The sequence below is a fragment of the Nerophis lumbriciformis genome, linkage group LG18, assembly GCF_033978685.3.
Source record: "Nerophis lumbriciformis linkage group LG18, RoL_Nlum_v2.1, whole genome shotgun sequence".
NCBI lineage: Eukaryota > Metazoa > Chordata > Actinopteri > Syngnathiformes > Syngnathidae > Nerophis > Nerophis lumbriciformis.
The window spans coordinates 11,640,554-11,665,000 of record NC_084565.2 but is presented as its reverse complement, the minus strand read 5'-3'; the positions used below and the strand labels follow the sequence as shown (position 1 = coordinate 11,665,000).

Here is a 24,447-nt window from a genome sequence, read left to right as displayed (position 1 = left end):
GTGAGGTGAAAGTGACTTTAACAATATCACAGTGGAATTTGAAGCCAAGCTATTTAGACATAAATGGAGTGCTTACCCAAATAAACCAGAAAAGAAATGTCCTTGGCCAGCTGGACCAAACACACAACTGTCCATGGAATGAGTCACACTTTATATTGATCATGATACACGTCATGTGTTTAATTACAACTACACTACATACACTGTCTGGCTAGCTGTGTACAAACAAAAGATGATATAATACTTTACTGTAATATGATTGTTCATGTTTTTCACTTAGTACAGATTGCTGTCCTATCACAGTGTTGTGTGTTACTAACTCAAACGTGTTTCGTGTTGACGTAGAAGCTATCTTATCCTTTGCTGTCGTTAGCTTTTGCGGCTAATACCGTAGCACACCGATGTGTTAGTACGCTATAAAAATAGTTCCTCAGTGATACAATAACAATGTTGTACAGTTTGTTATTATACATGTTACACAACGTAAATTAGGTATTGTTGACAGTGTTTTGATGCATTTTTAAAGTGATTTAGAGGTAGAATTGATTGCTAACATTAGCTGCATTGCTAGCCACCAAGAACAAGCTGATTTTTACATGTTAGAATGTTATATGTTTTGTTATATTATGTTTTGTTATTCCCCTTTAAGCCTTGAGCGCCCCCTAGAGGGCTGCCAAAAATATTTGTTACGGACCGCAGTAGCGAGCGCTCAGGTGTAATACACTTTTACACCACTTGTGGCAGTAATGACATCATCACACAAGTACTCAGGTGTAATACACTTTTACACCACTTGTGGCAGTAATGACAATCTCATACAAACAGAATAAGTCTGGACCTCAAGTCATCGAGAAGTTCATTTCACAATCCCCACGTGAGACAAGAACTTCATTCATTCACAAACCCCACGTGAGACAAGAACTTCATTCATCCACAATCCCCATGTGAGACAAGAACTTCATTCATTCAAAATCCCCATGTGAGACAAGAACTTCATTCATTCACAATCCCCATGTGAGACAAGAACTTCATTCATTCACAGTCCCCATGTGAGACAAGAACTTCATTCATTCGCCATCCCCATGTGAGACAAGAACTTCATTCATTCACCATCCCCATGTGAGACAAGAACTTCATTCATCCACAATCCCCATGTGAGACAAGAACTTCATTCATCCACAATCCCCATGTGAGACAAGAACTTCATTCATTCAAAATCCCCATGTGAGACAAGAACTTCATTCATTCACCATCCCCATGTGAGACAAGAACTTCATTCATCCACAATCCCCATGTGAGACAAGAACTTCATTCATCCACAATCCCCATGTGAGACAAGAACTTCATTCATCCACAATCCCCATGTGAGACAAGAACTTCATTCATTCAAAATCCCCATGTGAGACAAGAACTTCATTCATTCACAATCCCCATGTGAGACAAGAACTTCATTTATTCACAGTCCCCATGTGAGACAAGAACTTCATTAATTCGCCATCCCCATGTGAGACAAGAACTTCATTCATTCACCATCCCCATGTGAGACAAGAACTTCATTCATTCACAATCCCCATGTGAGACAAGAACTTCATTCATCCACAATCCCCATGTGAGACAAGAACTTCATTCATTCAAAATCCCCATGTGAGACAAGAACTTCATTCGTTCACAGTCCCCATGTGAGACAAGAACTTCATTCATTCACCATCCCCATGTGAGACAAGAACTTCATTCATCCACAATCCCCATGTGAGACAAGAACTTCATTCATCCACAATCCCCATGTGAGACAAGAACTTCATTCATCCACAATCCCCATGTGAGACAAGAACTTCATTCATTCAAAATCCCCATGTGAGACAAGAACTTCATTCATTCACAATCCCCATGTGAGACAAGAACTTCATTTATTCACAGTCCCCATGTGAGACAAGAACTTCATTAATTCGCCATCCCCATGTGAGACAAGAACTTCATTCATTCACCATCCCCATGTGAGACAAGAACTTCATTCATTCACAATCCCCATGTGAGACAAGAACTTCATTCATCCACAATCCCCATGTGAGACAAGAACTTCATTCATTCAAAATCCCCATGTGAGACAAGAACTTCATTCGTTCACAGTCCCCATGTGAGACAAGAACTTCATTCATTCACCATCCCCATGTGAGACAAGAACTTCATTCATTCACCATCCCCATGTGAGACAAGAACATTAATTTACAATCCCCATGTGAGACAAGAATTTCATTCATTCACAATCCCCATGTGAGACAAGAATTTCATTCATTCACAATCCCCATGTGAGACAAGAACTTCATTCATTCACAATCCCCATGTGAGACAAGAACTTCATTCATTCACAATCCCTATGTGAGACAAGAACTCCATTCATTCATAATCCCCATGTGAGACAATAACTTCATTCATTCACAATCCCCACGTGAGACAAGAACTTCATTCATTAACAATCCCCATGTGAGACAAGAACTTAATTCATTCACAATCCCCACGTGAGACAAGAACTTCATTCATTCACAATCCCCACGTGAGACAAGAACTTCATTCATTCACAATCCCCACGTGAGACAAGAACTTCATTCATTCACAATCCCCATGTGAGACAAGAACTTAATTCATTCACCATCCCCATGTGAGACAAGGACTTCATTCATTCACAATCCCCACGTGAGACAGGAACTTCATTCATTCACAATCCCCACTTGAGACAAGAACTTCATTCATTCACAATCCCCACGTGAGACAATAACTTCATTCATTCACCATCCCCACGTGAGACAAGAACTTAATTCACAATCCCCACTTGAGACAAGAACTTCATTCATTCACAATCCCCATGTGAAACAAGAACTTCATTCATTCACAAACCCCACGTGAGACAAGAACTTCATTCATTCACAATCCCCATGTGAGACAAGAACTTCATTCATCCACAATCCCCATTTGAAACAAGAACTTCATTCATTCACAAACCCCACGTGAGACAAGAACTTCATTCATTCACAATCCCCACGTGAGACAAGAACTTCATTCATTCACAATCCCCACATGAGACAAGAACTTCATTCACAATCCCCATGTGAGACAAGAACTTCATTCATTCACAATCCCCATGTGAGACAAGAACTTCATTCATTCACAATCCCCATGTGAGACAAGAACTTCATTCATTCACAATCCCCACGTGAGACAAGAACTTCATTCATTCACAATCCCCATGTGAGACAAGGACTTCATTCATTCACAATCCCCATGTGAGACAAGAACTTCATTCATTCACCATCCCCATGTGAGACACGAACTTCATTCATTCACAATCCCCATGTGAGACAAGAACTTCATTCATTCACCATCCCCATGTGAGACAAGAACTTCATTCATTCACAATCCCCACGTGAGACAAGAACTTCATTCATTCCCAATCCCCATGTGAGACAAGAACTTCATTCATTCACAATCCCCACGTGAGACAAGAACTTCATTCATTCACAATCCCCATGTGAGACAAGAACTTCATTCATTCACAATCCCCATGTGAGACAAGAACTTCATTCATTCACCATCCCCATGTGAGACAAGAATTTCATTCATTCACAATCCCCATGTGAGACAAGGACTTCATTCATTCACAATCCCCATGTGAGACAAGAACTTCATTCATTCACAATCCCCATGTGAGACAAGAACTTCATTCATTCACAATCCCCATGTGAAACAAGGACTTCATTCATTCACAATCCCCACGTGAGACAAGGACTTCATTCATTCACAATCCCCATGTGAGACAAGAACTTCATTCATCCATCCCCATGTGAGACAAGAACTTAATTCATTCACAATCCCCACCTGAGACAAGAACTTCATTCATTCACAATCCCCACGTGAGACAAGAACTTCATTCATTCACAATCCCCACTTGAGACAAAAACTTAATTCATTCACAATCCCCACGTGAGACAAGAACTTAATTCATTCACAATCCCCACGTGAGACAAGAACTTCATTCATCCACAATCCCCACGTGAGACAAGAACTTAATTCATTCACAATCCCCATGTGAGACAAGAACTTCATTCATTCACAATCCCCATGTGAGAAAATAACTTAATTCATTCCCAATCCCCACGTGAGACAAGGACTTCATTCATTCACAATCCCCATGTGAGACAAGAACTTCATTCATTCACAATCCCCATGTGAAACAAGGACTTCATTCATTCACAATCCCCATGTGAGACAAGAACTTCATTCATCCATCCCCATGTGAGACAAGAACTTAATTCATTCACAATCCCCACGTGAGACAAGAACTTCATTCATTCACAATCCCCACGTGAGACAAGAACTTCATTCATTCACAATCCCCACTTGAGACAAGAACTTCATTCATTCACAATCCCCACGTGAGACAAGAACTTTATTCATTCACAATCCCCACGTGAGACAAGAACTTCATTCATTCACAATCCCCATGTGAGACAAGAACTTCATTCATCCACAATCCCCACGTGAGACAAGAACTTAATTCATTCACAATCCCCATGTGAGACAAGAACTTAATTCATTCACAATCCGCACGTGAGAAAATAACTTCATTCATTCACCATCCCCATGTGAGACAAGGACTTCATTCATCCACAATCCCCACGTGAGACAAGAACTTCATTCATTCACAATCCCCACGTGAGACAAGAACTTCATTCATTCACAATCCCCACGTGAGACAAGAACTTCATTCATTCACAATCCCCACGTGAGACAAGAACTTCATTCATTCACAATCCCCACGTGAGACAAGAACTTCATTCATTCACAATCCCCATGTGAGACAAGAACTTCATTCATTCACAATCCCCACGTGAGACAAGAACTTCATTCATTCACAATCTCCACGTGAGACAAGAACTTCATTCATTCACAATCTCCACGTGAGACAAGAAGACATGTCTTTCCCTACTTTGCCTTCTAAATGGTAAAAACTGCTAGCACAAGGCGGCTAACAATGAAGGTAATGGGAAATACATCAAACAAACAACTTACTTGCTCGGAGTGATGAATGAAGAATCCATACGAGTAAAACGGCACTTGTACTTCCAGTTGAAAGCTCTAAAGAGAAGGGCAGTGCAGTGAGCCAACTCTTCCAAGCGCAGAAAGTAACACACCTGTTTAATATCTGTGCTTGTTTGTTATTTCTTTAACTATTAGCATGATGGTCGTCAGTGGAAAGGGTTAGGGTTAGGGTCGCACCGACTTATCAGCCGCAGGGTCCAAAGCGTAGGCTTGTAGTCCGTAATGTATGGTACAATGATTTCCAGGCCACATCAAATGAAGTGAGACGTGGCCCCCGAGCCTTAAGTTTGACACTTGTGAATAAACAGAAAAGACGGTAGGTGCGCTTCATTTGCTCACCCTGAAGAAGCAGAATAATGACAAGTGAGAATAATCCCCTTTGTGTTGCTCCTCTGAGGGAACCTTCCGGGCCGTGGTTACCGTGCAGCACCACCCTCACCTCCACCTTCCAACACATGAGCGCTCAAAGCTGTGAAAATGAAGACGTTTCTTCTCATTTCACAGCCGGCGTCTGATCGCTGGCTCTTATTATGCCCCATTTGCTTCCCTCCACTGGCTGCCATGAAAGCGGGGCCAAAGGGGCCGTGACAGGACAAAAAGGGGCCCTCCATCCAACACATTTTGTTTGGGGGCTTTTTTCCACCAATACATTGAACCCCCGCAGCCCCCGCCTGTCCTTAGCCAGGCAGAGTCCTGAGATGGTGGGCTCTTCTTTAATTGGCCCCCAGCTTCTTCTTCTTTAATTGGCCCCCAGCCTTTTCTTTAATTGGCCCCCAGCTTCCCTGCTGCTCTTCAGGGGAGCAAGAAGGTCAATGGCTGCTCACCACGGCCATGAAGATGACAAAGACAACTTCAGCCCTCAAATGTACCATTCAACACTGTGGAGGCTCGTTAGCGGGATACTGACACGCCTCAACTTCTAGAATTACTGAACTATGTCAGCTGCTTCTATTCATTGTGTGAACGCTCCAAACGTTCATTGTGTGAACACTCCAAATATTCATTGTGTGAACGCTTCAAACGTTCATTGTGTGAACGCTCCAAACATTCATTGTGTGAACGCTCCAAACGTTCATTGTGTGAACGCTCCAAACGTTCATTGTGTGAACGCTCCAAACATTCATTGTGTGAACGCTCCAAACATTCATTGTGTGAACGCTCCAAACGTTCATTGTGTGAACGCTCCAAACGTTCATTGTGTGAACACTCCAAATATTCATTGTGTGAACGCTTCAAACGTTCATTGTGTGAACGCTCCAAACATTCATTGTGTTAACGCTCCAAACATTCATTGTGTGAACGCTTCAAACGTTCATTGTTTGAACGCTCCAAACGTTCATTGTGTGAACGCTCCAAACGTTCATTGTGTGAACGCTCCAAACGTTCATTGTGTGAACGCTCCAAACGTTCATTGTGTGAACGCTCCAAACATTCATTGTGTGAACGCTCCAAACATTCATTGTGTGAACGCTCCAAACGTTCATTGTGTGAACGCTCCAAACGTTCATTGTGTGAACACTCCAAATATTCATTGTATGAACGCTTCAAACGTTCATTGTGTGAACGCTCCAAACATTCATTGTGTTAACGCTCCAAACATTCATTGTGTGAACGCTTCAAACGTTCATTGTTTGAACGCTCCAAACGTTCATTGTGTGAACGCTCCAAACGTTCATTGTGAGAACGCTCCAAACGTTCATTGTGTGAACGCTCCAAACATTCATTGTGTGAACGCTCCAAACGTTCATTGTGTGAACGCTCCAAACGTTCATTGTGTGAACGCTCCAAACGTTCATTGTGTGAACGCTCCAAACGTTCATTGTGTGAACGCTCCAAACGTTCATTGTGTGAACGCTCCAAACGTTCATTGCGTGAACGCTCCAAACGTTCATTGTGTGAACGCTCCAAACGTTCATTGTGTGAACGCTCCAAACGTTCATTGTGTGAACGCTCCAAACATTCATTGTGTGAACGCTCCAAACATTCATTGTGTGAACGCTCCAAACGTTCATTGTGTGAACGCTCCAAACGTTCATTGTGTGAACGCTCCAAACATTGATTGTGTGAAGGCTCCAAACGTTCATTGTGTGAACGCTCCAAACGTTCATTGTGTGAACGCTCCAAACGTTCATTGTGTGAACGCTCCAAACGTTCATTGTGTGAACGCTCCAAACGTTCATTGTGTGAACGCTCCAAACGTTCATTGTGTGAACGCTCCTCACATTCATTGTGTGAACGCTCCACACATTCATTGTGTGAACGCTCCAAACATTCATTGTGTGAACGCTCCAAACGTTCATTGTGTGAACGCTCCAAACGTTCTTTGTGTGAACGCTCCAAACGTTCATTGTGTGAACGTTCCAAACGTTCATTGTGTGAACGCTCCAAACGTTCATTGTGTGAACGCTCCAAACGTTCATTGTGTGAACGCTCCAAACGTTCATTGTGTGAACGCTCCAAACGTTCGTTGTGTGAACGCTCCAAACGTTCGTTGTGTGAACGCTCCAAACGTTCATTGTGTGAACGCTCCACACATTCATTGTGTGAACGCTCCAAACATTCATTGTGTGAACGCTCCAAACGTTCATTGTGTGAATGCTCCAAACGTTCATTGTGTGAACGCTCCAAACGTTCATTGTGTGAACGCTCCAAACGTTCATTGTGTGAACAATCCAAACATTCATTGTGTGAACGCTCCAAACGTTCATTGTGTGAACGCTCCAAACGTTCATTGTGTGAACGCTCCAAACGTCCGTTGTGTGAACGCTCCAAACGTTCGTTGTGTGAACGCTCCAAACGTTCATTGTGTGAACGCTCCAAACATTCATTGTGTGAACGCTCCAAACATTCATTGTGTGAACGCTCCAAACATTCATTGTGTGAACGCTCCAAACATTCATTGTGTGAACGCTCCAAACGTTCATTGTGTGAACGCTCCAAACGTTCATTGTGTGAACGCTCCAAACGTTCGTTGTGTGAACGCTCCAAACGTTCATTGTGTGAACGCTCCAAACGTTCATTGTGTGAACGCTCCAAACGTTCATTGTGTGAACGCTCCAAACGTTCATTGTGTGAACGCTCCAAACGTTCATTGTGTAAACGCTCCAAACGTTCATTGTGAGAACGCTCCAAACGTTCATTGTGTGAACGCTCCAAACATTCATTGTGTGAACGCTCCAAACGTTCATTGTGTGAACGCTCCAAACGTTCATTGTGTGAACGCTCCAAACGTTCATTGTGTGAACGCTCCAAACGTTCATTGTGTGAACACTCCAAATATTCATTGTGTGAACGCTTCAAACGTTCATTGTGTGAACGCTCCAAACATTCATTGTGTTAACGCTCCAAACATTCATTGTGTGAACGCTTCAAACGTTCATTGTTTGAACGCTCCAAACGTTCATTGTGTGAACGCTCCAAACGTTCATTGTGTGAACGCTCCAAACGTTCATTGTGTGAACGCTCCAAACGTTCATTGTGTGAACGCTCCAAACATTCATTGTGTGAACGCTCCAAACATTCATTGTGTGAACGCTCCAAACGTTCATTGTGTGAACGCTCCAAACGTTCATTGTGTGAACACTCCAAATATTCATTGTATGAACGCTTCAAACGTTCATTGTGTGAACGCTCCAAACATTCATTGTGTTAACGCTCCAAACATTCATTGTGTGAACGCTTCAAACGTTCATTGTTTGAACGCTCCAAACGTTCATTGTGTGAACGCTCCAAACGTTCATTGTGAGAACGCTCCAAACGTTCATTGTGTGAACGCTCCAAACATTCATTGTGTGAACGCTCCAAACGTTCATTGTGTGAACGCTCCAAACGTTCATTGTGTGAACGCTCCAAACGTTCATTGTGTGAACGCTCCAAACGTTCATTGTGTGAACGCTCCAAACGTTCATTGTGTGAACGCTCCAAACGTTCATTGTGTGAACGCTCCAAACGTTCATTGTGTGAACGCTCCAAACGTTCATTGTGTGAACGCTCCAAACGTTCATTGTGTGAACGCTCCAAACGTTCATTGTGTGAACGCTCCAAACATTCATTGTGTGAACGCTCCAAACATTCATTGTGTGAACGCTCCAAACGTTCATTGTGTGAACGCTCCAAACGTTCATTGTGTGAACGCTCCAAACATTGATTGTGTGAAGGCTCCAAACGTTCATTGTGTGAACGCTCCAAACGTTCATTGTGTGAACGCTCCAAACGTTCATTGTGTGAACGCTCCAAACGTTCATTGTGTGAACGCTCCAAACGTTCATTGTGTGAACGCTCCAAACGTTCATTGTGTGAACGCTCCTCACATTCATTGTGTGAACGCTCCACACATTCATTGTGTGAACGCTCCAAACATTCATTGTGTGAACGCTCCAAACGTTCATTGTGTGAACGCTCCAAACGTTCTTTGTGTGAACGCTCCAAACGTTCATTGTGTGAACGTTCCAAACGTTCATTGTGTGAACGCTCCAAACGTTCATTGTGTGAACGCTCCAAACGTTCATTGTGTGAACGCTCCAAACGTTCATTGTGTGAACGCTCCAAACGTTCGTTGTGTGAACGCTCCAAACGTTCGTTGTGTGAACGCTCCAAACGTTCATTGTGTGAACGCTCCACACATTCATTGTGTGAACGCTCCAAACATTCATTGTGTGAACGCTCCAAACGTTCATTGTGTGAATGCTCCAAACGTTCATTGTGTGAACGCTCCAAACGTTCATTGTGTGAACGCTCCAAACGTTCATTGTGTGAACAATCCAAACATTCATTGTGTGAACGCTCCAAACGTTCATTGTGTGAACGCTCCAAACGTTCATTGTGTGAACGCTCCAAACGTCCGTTGTGTGAACGCTCCAAACGTTCGTTGTGTGAACGCTCCAAACGTTCATTGTGTGAACGCTCCAAACATTCATTGTGTGAACGCTCCAAACATTCATTGTGTGAACGCTCCAAACATTCATTGTGTGAACGCTCCAAACATTCATTGTGTGAACGCTCCAAACATTCATTGTGTGAACGCTCCAAACATTCATTGTGTGAACGCTCCAAACGTTCATTGTGTGAACGCTCCAAACGTTCGTTGTGTGAACGCTCCAAACGTTCATTGTGTGAACGCTCCAAACGTTCATTGTGTGAACGCTCCAAACGTTCATTGTGTGAACGCTCCAAACGTTCATTGTGTAAACGCTCCAAACGTTCATTGTGTGAACGCTCCAAATGTTCGTTGTGTGAACGCTCCAAACGTTCGTTGTGTGAACGCTCCAAACGTTCGTTGTGTGAACGCTCCAAACGTTCATTGTGTGAACGCTCCAAACGTTCATTGTGTGAACGCTCCAAACAATGATTGTGTGAACGCTCCAAACATTGATAGTGTGAACGCTCCAAACATTGATTGTGTGAACGCTCCAAACATTGATTGTGTGAACGCTCCAAACGTTCATTGTGTGAACGCTCCAAACATTGATTGTGTGAACGCTCCAAACGTTCATTGTGTGAACGCTCCAAACATTGATTGTGTGAACACTCCAAACATTGATTGTGTGAACGCTCCAAACATTGATTGTGTGAACGCTCCAAACATTCATTGTGTGAACGCTCCAAACATTGATTGTGTGAACGCTCCAAACATTGATTGTGTGAACGCTCCAAACGTTCATTGTGTGAACGCTTTAGGGCTGCAGCTAACGATTATTTTTCTATCGATTAATCCATAGATTATTTTTTCGATTAATCGGTTAATCTATAGATTATTTTTTTTCGATTAATCTATAGATTATTTTTCCTTTTACCGATTATTTTTTTTATTTAAAATGAAGATGAAAAAAATAAATTTAGGCCAGTTTTTTCAAAAGGCATGGCTTTTATTTACAAAAAAAAAAAGTATGGCCACTCAGTCAACATTGAAAACATGGCAAAACATTCTGTAACACTGTAAACATTTGTGCCAATCTAAATATTCTGGAGCACTGTAAACATTAAGTATTGCTTTTAAAATGTGCAAAATAAACATCCAGTCCAACACAGTACACTATAACCAATTCTACTCATTCCAGTGAGTGACTAACAGTTGTAATGAAGAAAGGTTAGCATGTCTACATGCTCTGGGGTGAGGCTGGTTCTTTTCTTGTTTACAATATTCCCAGCAGCTGAAAATAGGCGCTCAGAAGGGGTCGATGTGGCTGGAACTGAGAGGTAAGACCGAGCCAGCATTACCAGATTTGGAAACCTTGCCTGATGTTCTTTCCACCATTTTAATGGGTTTTCATCCTTGGAAATGGGGGATTCTCCAAAATAAGACACTAACTCGTTTCTGACCATTTCAGCATCATTACTGTCATTGTTGTCTTCCTCATTGTTGCTGAGTTCATCTGAATCTGAGCCAAGAAGTGTGTCTAGTAAAGATACAGGCCGCCTGTCAGCATCTGGTCTTTCCACTTGCATTGCTGTGCCCTGTTGAGCGTGTGTCTCCTTTTCCCTTCTTTTCTCCTCCAGAACTATTGCATGCAGCTTGTATTGAACTTTTAAACACTCATCTGCAGTCAGGAATTTCAGCTTCCTGAATCGTGGGTCAAGTGCAGCTGCTAATATGCACACATTTGGTCCATCATCTTTGAATGTGGTCTCGGCTTCCCACCTGGATGTTATCTCACGTGCAGCAGTGACCTGGAAACACTTGATTGATGCATTTTCAAAAGCAGTTTGTGTAGCCTTCCGAAGCCCTTTGACCAGCAGAGGGACAGCGGAAACTGTTACATAAGATTCTCCACTCAGGTACACAGTTGCACATTCAAAAGGTTTCAGAACTTGTTCAAGTTCTTCAAGCAAGCTCCACTGGTCAGCCTTAAGATCCAGAAAATGCTTCCCTCTTTGAGTGACCTCCGGATCTGACAGAGTTGCTGTTATTGGCCACCTCTGCTCAAGCAGGCGACTAATCATGTAAAAGGAACTGTTCCATCTCACAGACACATCTTGTATGAGGCTGTGGTCTGGAGAACCCATTTGTTTTTGCTTAACCTTTAGTTTTGTACTGGATAGCTCACTTTTTCTGAAGTGCTCGACCAAACTTCTTGCTGCTACTAAAGCTCTGCTGATGTGGTTGTCCTTTAGAGCATGGTTAACTACAAGCTGTAGAGTATGGCCAACACATCTGAGGGATGAAACACCATGTCTTTCCTCAAGAACTCTTAAAGCTGCAACAACATTTGCAGCATTGTCATGTACAATGACTTGTACTAGTTTTATGTTTATTTCAAACTTATTGACAACATCCTCAATCCAAGAGGCAATGTTTTCTGCAGTGTGCTTTTCATTGAGGGGCATTGTTGTCAAGTTAATTGAGGTAAGCTCCCACTCATCATTAACAAAGTGAATGGTGACACCAAGGTAAGCTTCAGTGGCCATACTTGTCCATGCATCAGTTGTGAGTGTCAGTTTTCCTTTCACATTTTTCAGGATTGCTTTGACTTCATTCATTTTCTTTGTGTATTTTTGCTCCATAAGCTTAGTGAAGTGGGTTCTTGATGGTAGTGTGTAGCCAGAGTGAAACCGTTTGATCATTTTTTGAAACCCTTCCCCTTCTACCATATTTAATGGCCTCATGTCTATGACCATCATTTCCAGGACACCATCAGTCAGGTCAGCGGCCACTTGGGGTGTGCATTCAGTCCCATGCCTCTTTGGAAAAAAATCCTGGACACTGCTTTGTCGTTTGCTGCAACATAAGAGACAACAATTAATTTTCATTTTAAATATACCCAAATACAGCTTACTTTAATACAAAAGGTTAATTAAACTACACACATTATCTTGTTAAATTGGTTTAATAACACAACAATGATAGTATGATTAAAGTGAAGTTAATTGTTCGTTTGTACATAGTATATGTAACTGTTAATGTTGTAAAAGGTATTTGCACAACTTATTAACGTTAGCGTTAAAGATAGTATATGTAACTGTTAATGTTGTAAAAGGTATTTGCACAACTTATTAACGTTAGCGTTAAAGATAGTATATGTAACTGTTAATGTTGTAAAAGGTATTTGCACAACTTATTAACGTTAGCGTTAAAGATAGTATATGTAACTGTTAATGTTGTAAAAGGTATTTGCACAACTTATTAACGTTAGCGTTAAAGATAGTATATGTAACTGTTAATGTTGTAAAAGGTATTTGCACAACTTATTAACGTTAGCGTTAAAGATAGTATATGTAACTGTTAATGTTGTAAAAGGTATTTGCACAACTTATTAACGTTAGCGTTAAAGATAGTATATGTAACTGTTAATGTTGTAAAAGGTATTTGCACAACTTATTAACGTTAGCGTTAAAGATAGTATATGTAACTGTTAATGTTGTAAAAGGTATTTGCACAACTTATTAACGTTAGCGTTAAAGATCCATCCATCCATCCATCCATCTTCTTCCGCTTATCCGAGGTCGGGTCGCGGGGGCAGCAGCTTAAGCAGGGAAGCCCAGACTTCCCTCTCCCCAGCCACTTCGTCCAGCTCCTCCCGGGGGATCCCGAGGCGTTCCCAGGCCAGCCGGGAGAGATAGTCTTCCCAGCGTGTCCTGGGTCTTCCCCGTGGCCTCCTACCGGTCGGACGTGCCCGAAACACCTTCCTAGGGAGGCGTTCGGGTGGCATCCTGACCAGATGCCCGAACCACCTCATCTGGCTCCTCTCGATGTGGAGGAGCAGCGGCTTTACTTTGAGCTCCCCCCGAATGACAGAGCTTCTCACCCTATCTCTAAGGGAGAGCCCCGCCACTCGGCGGAGGAAACTAATTTCGGCCGCTTGTACCCATGATCTTGTCCTTTCGGTCATGACCCAAAACTCATGACCATAGGTGAGGATGGGAACGTAGATCAACCGGTAATTCGAGAGCTTTGCCTTCCGGCTCAGCTCCTTCTTCACCACAACGGATCGATACAGCGTCCGCATTACTGAAGACGCCGCACCGATCCGCCTGTCGATCTCACGATCCACTCTTCCCCCACTCGTGAACAAGACTCCGAGGTACTTGAACTCCTCCACTTGGGGCAAGATCTCCTCCCCAACTCCACTCCACCCTTTTCCGGGAGAGAACCATGGACTCGGACTTGGAGGTGCTGATTCCCATCCCAGTCGCTTCACACTCGGCTGCGAACCGATCCAGTGAGAGCTGAAGATCTTGGCCGGAGGAAGCCATCAGGACCACATCATCTGCAAATAGCAGTGACCTAATCCTGCAGCCACCAAACCAGATCCCCTCAACGCCCTGACTGCGCCTAGAAATTCTGTCCATAAAGGTTATGAACAGAATCGGTGACAAAGGGCAGCCTTGGCGGAGTCCAACCCTCACTGGAAACGTGTCCGACTTACTGCCGGCAATGCGGACCAAGCTCTGACACTGATTATACAGGGAGCGAACTGCCACAATAAGACAGTCCGTTACCCCATACTCTCTGAGCACTCCCCACAGGACTTCCCGGGGTACACGGTCGAATGCCTTCTCCAAGTCCACAAAGCACATGTAGACTGGTTGGGCAAACTCCCATGCACCCTCAAGGACCCTGCCGAGAGTATAGAGCTGGTCCACAGTTCCACGACCAGGACGAAAACCACACTGTTCCTCCTGAATCCGAGGTTCGACTATCCGGCGTAGCCTCCTCTCCAGTACACCTGAATAGACCTTACCGGGAAGGCTGAGGAGTGTGATCCCGCGATAGTTGGAACACACCCTCCGGTTCCCCTTCTTAAAGAGAGGAACCACCACCCCGGTCTGCCAATCCAGAGGTACCGCCCCCGATGTCCACGCGATGTTGCAGAGTCTTGTCAACCAAGACAGCCCCACAACATCCAGAGCCTTAAGGAACTCCGGGCGGATCTCATCCACCCCCGGGGCCTTGCCACCGAGGAGCTTTTTAACTACCTCGGCAACCTCAGCCCCAGAAATAGGAGAGCCCACCACAGATTCCCCAGGCCCTGCTTCCTTATAGGAAGACGTGCTGGTAGGATTGAGGAGGTCTTCGAAGTATTCCCTCCACCGATCCACAACATCCGCAGTCGAGGTCAGCAGAGCACCATCCCCACCATACACGGTGTTGACACTGCACTGCTTCCCCTTCCTGAGGCGGCGGATGGTGGTCCAGAATTGCTTCGAAGCCGTCCGGAAGTCTTTTTCCATGGCCTCCCCGAACTCCTCCCATGTCCGAGTTTTTGCCTCCGCGACCGCTGAAGCCGCACACCGCTTGGCCTGTCGGTACCTGTCTGCTGCCTCAGGAGTCCCATGAGCCAAAAGAACCCGATTTGTTACTTGTGGGCTGCAGGTGTCTTATTGTAAAGTGTTAGTGTTAGTTGTGGGCCGCAGGTGTGTGTGTTTGCTTTGGGCCCAGCCAAGCATCCCACTGGCCGTGATCAATGAGGACATGATAATAAAGAATGGGAGCTGTTGCAATTAGACGCCAGTGTCTGATGGAATGCCAGTTCTTGCAGCAAAAGGCTGACTTCTCCCTCCCCCGGTCCCGTCACAATGTGTCAGGGTCCTGGCTAAGTGGGCTCTAATTTGAGGAATTACATCAGCTGTGAAGTGGAGCGGCTGCAGCCCCCACGCCCAGCAGCTCGCCGGGGTTTTACCACGCCGCCGAGGTCAAGGTCGCGACCCCGATGTTTCGAAGTCGACGCCCTTGATCCTCGGCCAAGGGGGGCCCCGGAGGCATCTGGAGCTTTCACACGGAAAGACCGAGGTTTTGCCGCGGCCCGGACGAAATCGATAATTATTCAGGAGATTCGCCGGCGAAATCTATTCTCTGCTCTTTGATTGATGTTACTGCCCTGACGTGAACGCAGCGTGTGCCACTATATTTACACTATATTTACACTATATTTACACTATATTTACACTATATTTACACTATATTTACACTATATTTACACTATATTCACACTATATTTTCACTATATTTAGACTATATTTACACTATATTTAGACTATGTTTACACTATATTTACACTATATTCACACTATATTTACACTATATTTACACTATATTCACACTATATTTTCACTATATTTAGACTATATTTACACTATATTTAGACTATGTTTACACTATATTTACACTATATTCACACTATATTTTCACTATATTTAGACTATATTTACACTATATTTACACTATATTTACACTATATTTACACTATATTTACACTATATTTACACTATATTCACACTATATTTTCACTATATTTAGACTATATTTACACTATATTTAGACTATGTTTACACTATATTTACACTATATTCACACTATATTTTCACTATATTTAGACTATATTTACACTATATTTACACTATATTTACACTATGTTTACACTATATTTACACTATATTTACACTATATTTACACTATATTTTCACTATATTTAGACTATATTTAGACTATATTTAGACTATATTTACACTATATTTACACTATATTCACACTATTTTCACTATATTTAGACTATATTTACACTATATTTACACTATATTCACACTATTTTCACTATATTTAGACTATATTTACACTATATTTACACTATATTTAGACTATATTTACACTGTATTTACACTATAGACTATATTTAAACTATTTACACTATATTTAAACTATATTTAAACTATATTTAGACTATATTTAAACTATATTTACACTATATTTAAACTATATTTACACTATATTTACACTATAGACTATATTTAGATTATTTACACTATATTTACACTATATTTAAACTATATTTACACTATATCTACACTATATCTACATTATATTAAACTATATTTACACTATATTTAAACTATATTTACACTATATTTACACTATATTTACACTATAAATAAATGATAAATGGGTTGCACTTGTATAGCGCTTTTCTACCTTCAAGGTACTTTGACACTACTTCCACATTTACCCATTCACACACACATTCACACACTGATGGAGGGAGCTGCCATGCAAGGCGCTAACCAGCACCCATCAGGAGCAAGGGTGAAGTGTCTTGCTCAGGACACAACGGACATGACGAGGTTGGTACTAGGTGGGGATTGAACCATGGACCCTCGGGTCGCGCACAGCCATTCTTCCACTGCGCCACGCCGTTAGATTATATTTAGACTATATTTACACTATAGTTACACTATATTTACATTATATCTACACTTTATTTAGACTATATTTACACAATATCTACACTATATTTACACTATATTTACACTATATTTAGACTATATTTACACTATATTTAAACTATATTTAGACTATATTTACACTATATTTAGATTATATTTAGACTATATTTACACTATATTTACACTATATCTACACTATATTTACACTATATTTACACTATATTTGCACTATATCTCCACTATATTTACATTATATTTACACTATATCTACACTATATTTACACTATATTTACACGATATTTAGATTATATTTACACTATATTTACACTATATTTACACTATATCTACACTATATTTACACTATATTTACACTATATTTGCACTATATCTCCACTATATTTACACTATATTTACACTATATCTACACTATATTTACACTATATTTGTCAAACCTGGGTGAAGTCTGGTCTGGGTTTCGTCTGGTTTCATGTTTTGTCATTTCCTGTTTTATTTTGAAATGCTGACTCTCCCTCTACACTCTCGGGCAGGGGAGAGTCAGCATTTCAAAATAAAACAGGAAATGACAAAACATGAAACCAGACGAAACCCAGACCAGACTTCACCCAGGTGTGACAATATTTACACTATATTTACACTATATTTACACTATATTTAGACTATATTTAGACTATATTTACACTATATTTACACTATATTTAGACTATATTTACACTATATTTACACTATATTTAGACTATATTTAGACTATATTTAGACTATATTTACACTATATTTACACTATATTTAGACTATATTTACACTATATTTAGACTATATTTAGACTATTTTTATTCTATATTTACACTATATTTACACTATATTTACACTATATTTAGTGTTGTTGATAAACGGTTTTCGCCTTGCATAGGAGAGTTTTAACTTGCACTTACAGATGTAGCGACCATCTGTAGTTACTGACAGTGGGTTTCTGAAGTGTTCCTGAGCCCATGTGGTGATATCCTTTACACACTGATGTCGCTTGTTGATGCAGTACAGCCTGAGGGATGGAAGGTCACGGGCTTAGCTGCTTACGTGCAGTGATTTCTCCAGATTCTCTGAACCCTTTGATGATATTACGGAGCGTAGACGGTGAAATCCCTAAATTCCTTGCAATAGCTGGTTGAGAAAGGTTTTTCTTAAACTGTTCAACAATTTGCTCACGCATTTGTTGACAAAGTGGTGACCCTCGCCCCATCCTTGTTTGTGAATGACTGAGCATTTCATGGAATCTACTTTTATACCCAATCATGGCACCCACCTGTTCCCAATTTGCCTGCACACCCGTGGGATGTTCCAAATAAGTGTTTGATGAGCATTCCTCAACTTTATCAGTATTTATTGCCACCTTTCCCAACTTCTTTGTCACGTGTTGCTGGCATCAAATTCTAAAGTTAATGATTATTTGCAAAACAAAAAAACAAAAAAAATGTTGTCTTTGTAGCATATTCAACTGAATATGGGTTGAAAAGGATTTGCAAATCATTGTATTCCGTTTATATTTACATCTAACACAATTTCCCAACTCATATGGAAACGGGGTTTGTACATACATATATATATATATATATATATATATATATATATATATATATATATATATATATGTCTTAATAAGGTTATCCAAAAAATAGTGCTCTATACCGTAGTAGAGCGCAATATATGTATGTGTGGGGAAAAAAAAATCACAAGACTACTTCATCTCTACAGGCCTGTTTCATGAGGGGGTTCCCTCAATCATCAGGAGATTTCTGATGATCTCCTAATGATTGAGGGAACCCCCTCATGAAACAGGCCTGTAGAGATGAAGTAGTCTTGTGATTTTTTTCCCACACATACATATATATATATATATATATATATATATATATATATGTATATATATATATATATATATATATATATATATATATATATATATACAGGTAAAAGCCAGTAAATTAGAATATTTTGAAAAACTTGATTTATTTCAGTAATTGCATTCAAAAGGTGTAACTTGTACATTATATTTATTCATTGCACACAGACTGATGCATTCAAATGTTTATTTCATTTAATTTTGATGATTTTAAGTGGCAACAAATGAAAATCCAAAATTCCGTGTGTCACAAAATTAGAATATTACTTAAGGCTAATACAAAAAAGGGATTTTTAGAAATGTTGGCCAACTGAAAAGTATGAAAATGAAAAATATGAGCATGTACAATACTCAATACTTGGTTGGAGCTCCTTTTGCCTCAATTACTGCGTTAATGCGGCGTGGCATGGAGTCGATGAGTTTCTGGCACTGCTCAGGTGTTATGAGAGCCCAGGTTGCTCTGATAGTGGCCTTCAACTCTTCTGCGTTTTTGGGTCTGGCATTCTGCATCTTCCTTTTCACAATACCCCACAGATTTTCTATGGGGCTAAGGTCAGGGGAGTTGGCGGGCCAATTTAGAACAGAAATACCATGGTCCGTAAACCAGGCACGGGTAGATTTTGCGCTGTGTGCAGGCGCCAAGTCCTGTTGGAACTTGAAATCTCCATCTCCATAGAGCAGGTCAGCAGCAGGAAGCATGAAGTGCTCTAAAACTTGCTGGTAGACGGCTGCGTTGACCCTGGATCTCAGGAAACAGAGTGGACCGACACCAGCAGATGACATGGCACCCCAAACCATCACCCAACCATGCAAATTTTGCATTTCCTTTGGAAATCGAGGTCCCAGAGTCTGGAGGAAGACAGGAGAGGCACAGGATCCACGTTGCCTGAAGTCTAGTGTAAAGTTTCCACCATCAGTGATGGTTTGGGGTGCCATGTCATCTGCTGGTGTCGGTCCACTCTGTTTCCTGAGATCCAGGGTCAACGCAGCCGTCTACCAGCAAGTTTTAGAGCACTTCATGCTTCCTGCTGCTGACCTGCTCTATGGAGATGGAGATTTCAAGTTCCAACAGGACTTGGCGCCTGCACACAGCACAAAATCTACCCGTGCCTGGTTTACGGACCATGGTATTTCTGTTCTAAATTGGCCCGCCAACTCCCCTGACCTTAGCCCCATAGAAAATCTGTGGGGTATTGTGAAAAGGAAGATGCAGAATGCCAGACCCAAAAACGCAGAAGAGTTGAAGGCCACTATCAGAGCAACCTGGGCTCTCATAACACCTGAGCAGTGCCAGAAACTCATCGACTCCATGCCACGCCGCATTAACGCAGTAATTGAGGCAAAAGGAACTCCAACCAAGTATTGAGTATTGTACATGCTCATATTTTTCATTTTCATACTTTTCAGTTGGCCAACATTTCTAAAAATCCCTTTTTTGTATTAGCCTTAAGTAATATTCTAATTTTGTGACACACGGAATTTTGGATTTTCATTTGTTGCCACTTCAAATCATCAAAATTAAATGAAATAAACATTTGAATGCATCAGTCTGTGTGCAATGAATAAATATAATGTACAAGTTACACCTTTTGAATGCAATTACTGAAATAAATCAAGTTTTTCAAAATATTCTAATTTACTGGCTTTTACCTGTATGTATGTATGTATGTATGTATGTATATATATATATATATATATATATATATATATATATATATATATATATATATATATACATATATATATATATATATATATATATATACATATATATATATATATATACATATATACATATATATAGGAGCAAAAAAACAAATACATAAATTATTTGTCCATTTAGCTACTTCATTACACTTGATAATATATCATAAATTAAGATTTGTGTATTTAGACTTTTTAGCTCATACTTGCCAACCCTCCCGAATTTTCCGGGAGATCCCAAATACACATCAGCCAGGTACCAGAAGGTAAGACAAGTTGGTTTTGCGTAATAATGCGAAAGAAAGCGCCAGATAATGTCTCCTAATAGGTGCCATGTTGGGGTCCTTATACACACACCATAATAATACTGTATGTTGAAGCACAGTACGTCTGACTATGGCATACTTGCCAACCCTCCTGGATTTTCCGGGAGACTCCCGAAATTCAGCGCCTCTCCCGAAAACCTCCCGGGACAAATATTCTCCCGAAAATCTCCCAATTTTCAGCCGGAGCTGGAAGCCACGCCCCCTCCGGCTCCATGCGGACCTGAGTGAGGACAGCCTTTTTTCAAGACGGGAGGACAACAGGGTGACAAAAACTAAATCATCCAGACTAGAGATAAATTGTATTATTATGTTTATCTTACCTAAAAATAAATATATTTATTAATAAAAAAATAAAAAAATAATAATACATTTTTACTATATTTTGCTAAAAACATCAAAATTAATTGTATTTTTATTTGTATTTTTTCGTGACTCCTTATTACATCCAGCCATAGAATTACACATTAAAATAAACATATTTGAAATAATTGATTTTAAATGATCATAATAATTCATTTAAAATGACCATATTTAATTATTAAAATAATTGCTTGTTCATCAACAACTTTAGCATTTTATTCATTACATTTTGAAACTCTCAGAAGCCAAGTTATGTTATATTCCTTAATATTTATTTATGCAAGTTTGAAGTATCAATTATCTAAACACAGTTTGCATATTTTCAGGATATATATATATATATATATATATATATATATATATATATATATATATATATATATATATGTATATGTATATATATATATGAAATACTTGACTTGGTGAACTCTAGCTGTCAATATACTCCCCCCCTCTTAACCACGCCCCCAACCACGCCCCGCCCCCACCCCCCACCTCCCGAAATCGGAGGTCTCAAGGTTGGCAAGTATGTTTTAGCTAGAAATATATATTTTATTTTGAAAAGAAGCATTATTGAACTTGCAATTCTTTAATGAAGCATGTTGCAGAATGTTCAAAGAAGATGTTTAAAGTGGAATAGAGCAAACAAGGTGTGAAGTTGCTTCTGTCAACTAACAGACTTGCATTTTCTCCAACAGTGGGAGGAGGTGAGCGGTTACGACGAAAACATGAACACCATCAGGACCTACCAGGTCTGCAACGTTTTCGACAACAACCAGAACAACTGGGTGAGGACCAAGTACATCCGCCGTCGAGGCGCCCAGAGGATCCACGTGGAGATGAAGTTCTCGGTGAGGGACTGCAGCAGCATCCCCAACGTGCCCGGCTCCTGCAAGGAGACCTTCAACCTCTACTACTACGAGTCCGACTCCGACACGGCCACCCGCACCTCGCCGGCCTGGATGGAGAACCCCTGGACCAAGGTGGACACCATCGCGGCGGATGAGAGCTTCTCTCAGGTGGACCTCGGGGGCCGGGTGATGAAGATCAACACGGAGGTGCGCAGCTTCGGCCCCGTGTCGCGGAACGGCTTCTACCTGGCGTTCCAGGACTACGGCGGCTGCATGTCCCTCATCGCCGTCCGCGTCTTCTACCGAAAGTGCGCCCGCATCATCACCAACGGGGCCCTGTTCCTGGAGACCCTGTCAGGGGCCGAGAGCACCTCGCTGGTGGCGGCGCGAGGCGTTTGTATCCCCAACGCCGAGGAGGTGGACGTGCCCATCAAGCTCTACTGCAATGGCGACGGCGAGTGGATGGTGCCCATCGGACGCTGCATGTGCAAGGCCGGCAACGAGGCGGCGGAGAACGCCACCGTGTGTCGAGGTACGTGAACTACACATAGTCTTCGTCAATGTGAGGGATATCTTCAGAGGACGCAGTGTGATTCATCAAGACTGAAAGCGTCTTTATTGAAGTGGCCAAAGCCGTGAGAAAAGAGGCGATGGCCTACGTGTGCTTGTCAGATACTGGCATCTATTCAGCAACATACTTTTATCATTTTCTAGCTGCTGGATAACTTAAGAAAAAAGGCGATGGCCTACGTGTGCTTGACAGATACTGGCAAATATCATATCATCTATTGTCAGATACTGGCAAACATCATATCATCTATTTTCAGATACTGGCAAACATAATAACATCTATTCAGCAACATACTTTTATCATTTTCTAGCTGCTGGATAACTAAAGAAAAGAGTCGATGGCCTACGTGTGCTTGACAGATACTGGCAAACATCATATCATCTATTGTCAGATACTGGCAAACATCATATCATCTATTGTCAGATACTGGCAAACATCATATCATCTATTTTCAGATACTGGCAAACATCATATCATCTATTGTCAGATACTGGCAAACTTCATATCATCTATTGTCAGATACTGGCAAACATCATATCTATTTTCAGATACTGGCAAACATAACATCATCTATTCAGCAACATACTTTTATCATTTTCTAGCTGCTGGATAACTTAAGAAAAAAGGCGATTGCCTACGTGTGCTTGTCAGATACTGGCAAACATCATATCATCTATTGTCAGATACTGGCAAACATCATATCATCTATTGTCAGATACTGGCAAACATCACAACATCTGTTGTCAGATACTGGCAAACATGATATCATCTATTGTCAGATACTGGCAAACATCATATCATCTATTGTCAGATACTGGCAAACATCATATCTATTGTCAGATACTGGCAAACATGATATCATCTATTGTCAGATACTGGCAAACATCATATCATCTATTGTCAGATACTGGCAAACATACTATCTATTTTCAGATACTGGCAAACATCATATCATCTATTGTCAGATACTGGCAAACATAATATCTTTTTTCAGATACTGGCAAACATAATATCTATTCAGCAACATACTTTTATAATTTTCTAGCTGCTGGATAACTTAAGGGGCTGCTTCAAACTAATTAAATTGCCACACTTTGGTGTCTGCTTGCATTTGGGTTTTTTATTTTTACCTTTGTTTTTCCATATTATGTTTATCAGGGACAAGCGGTAGAAAATGGATGGATGGATGTTTATCAGGGCGCCCTATCAATCTATATATATATATATATATTAATCTGTATATGTATATATGTGTGTATATATATATATATATATATATATATATATATTATATATATATATATATATATGTATATATGTATATCTATCTATCTATATATATATATATATATATATATATATATAAAAATATGTATATATGTGTATATATATGTATATATTTGTATATATATATATATATATATATATGTATATATACACATATATATACACTAGGACTACTCCTAGTAGTCC

General features: G+C 40.8%; 1 protein-coding gene across 4 annotated transcripts in view; it reads left to right on the top strand.

The window, feature by feature from the left end:
• Positions 1-24,447, top strand: part of ephb2b (eph receptor B2b) — a 368,312-nt gene that overhangs the window by 158,093 nt on the left and 185,772 nt on the right. For all 4 annotated transcript variants that reach the window (XM_061977650.2, XM_061977648.2, XM_061977651.2 and 1 more), the window contains exon 3: positions 22,251-22,935. In XM_061977650.2, coding sequence (XP_061833634.1) covers positions 22,251-22,935 — 685 coding nt within the window. The remainder of the gene's footprint in view (positions 1-22,250; positions 22,936-24,447) is intronic.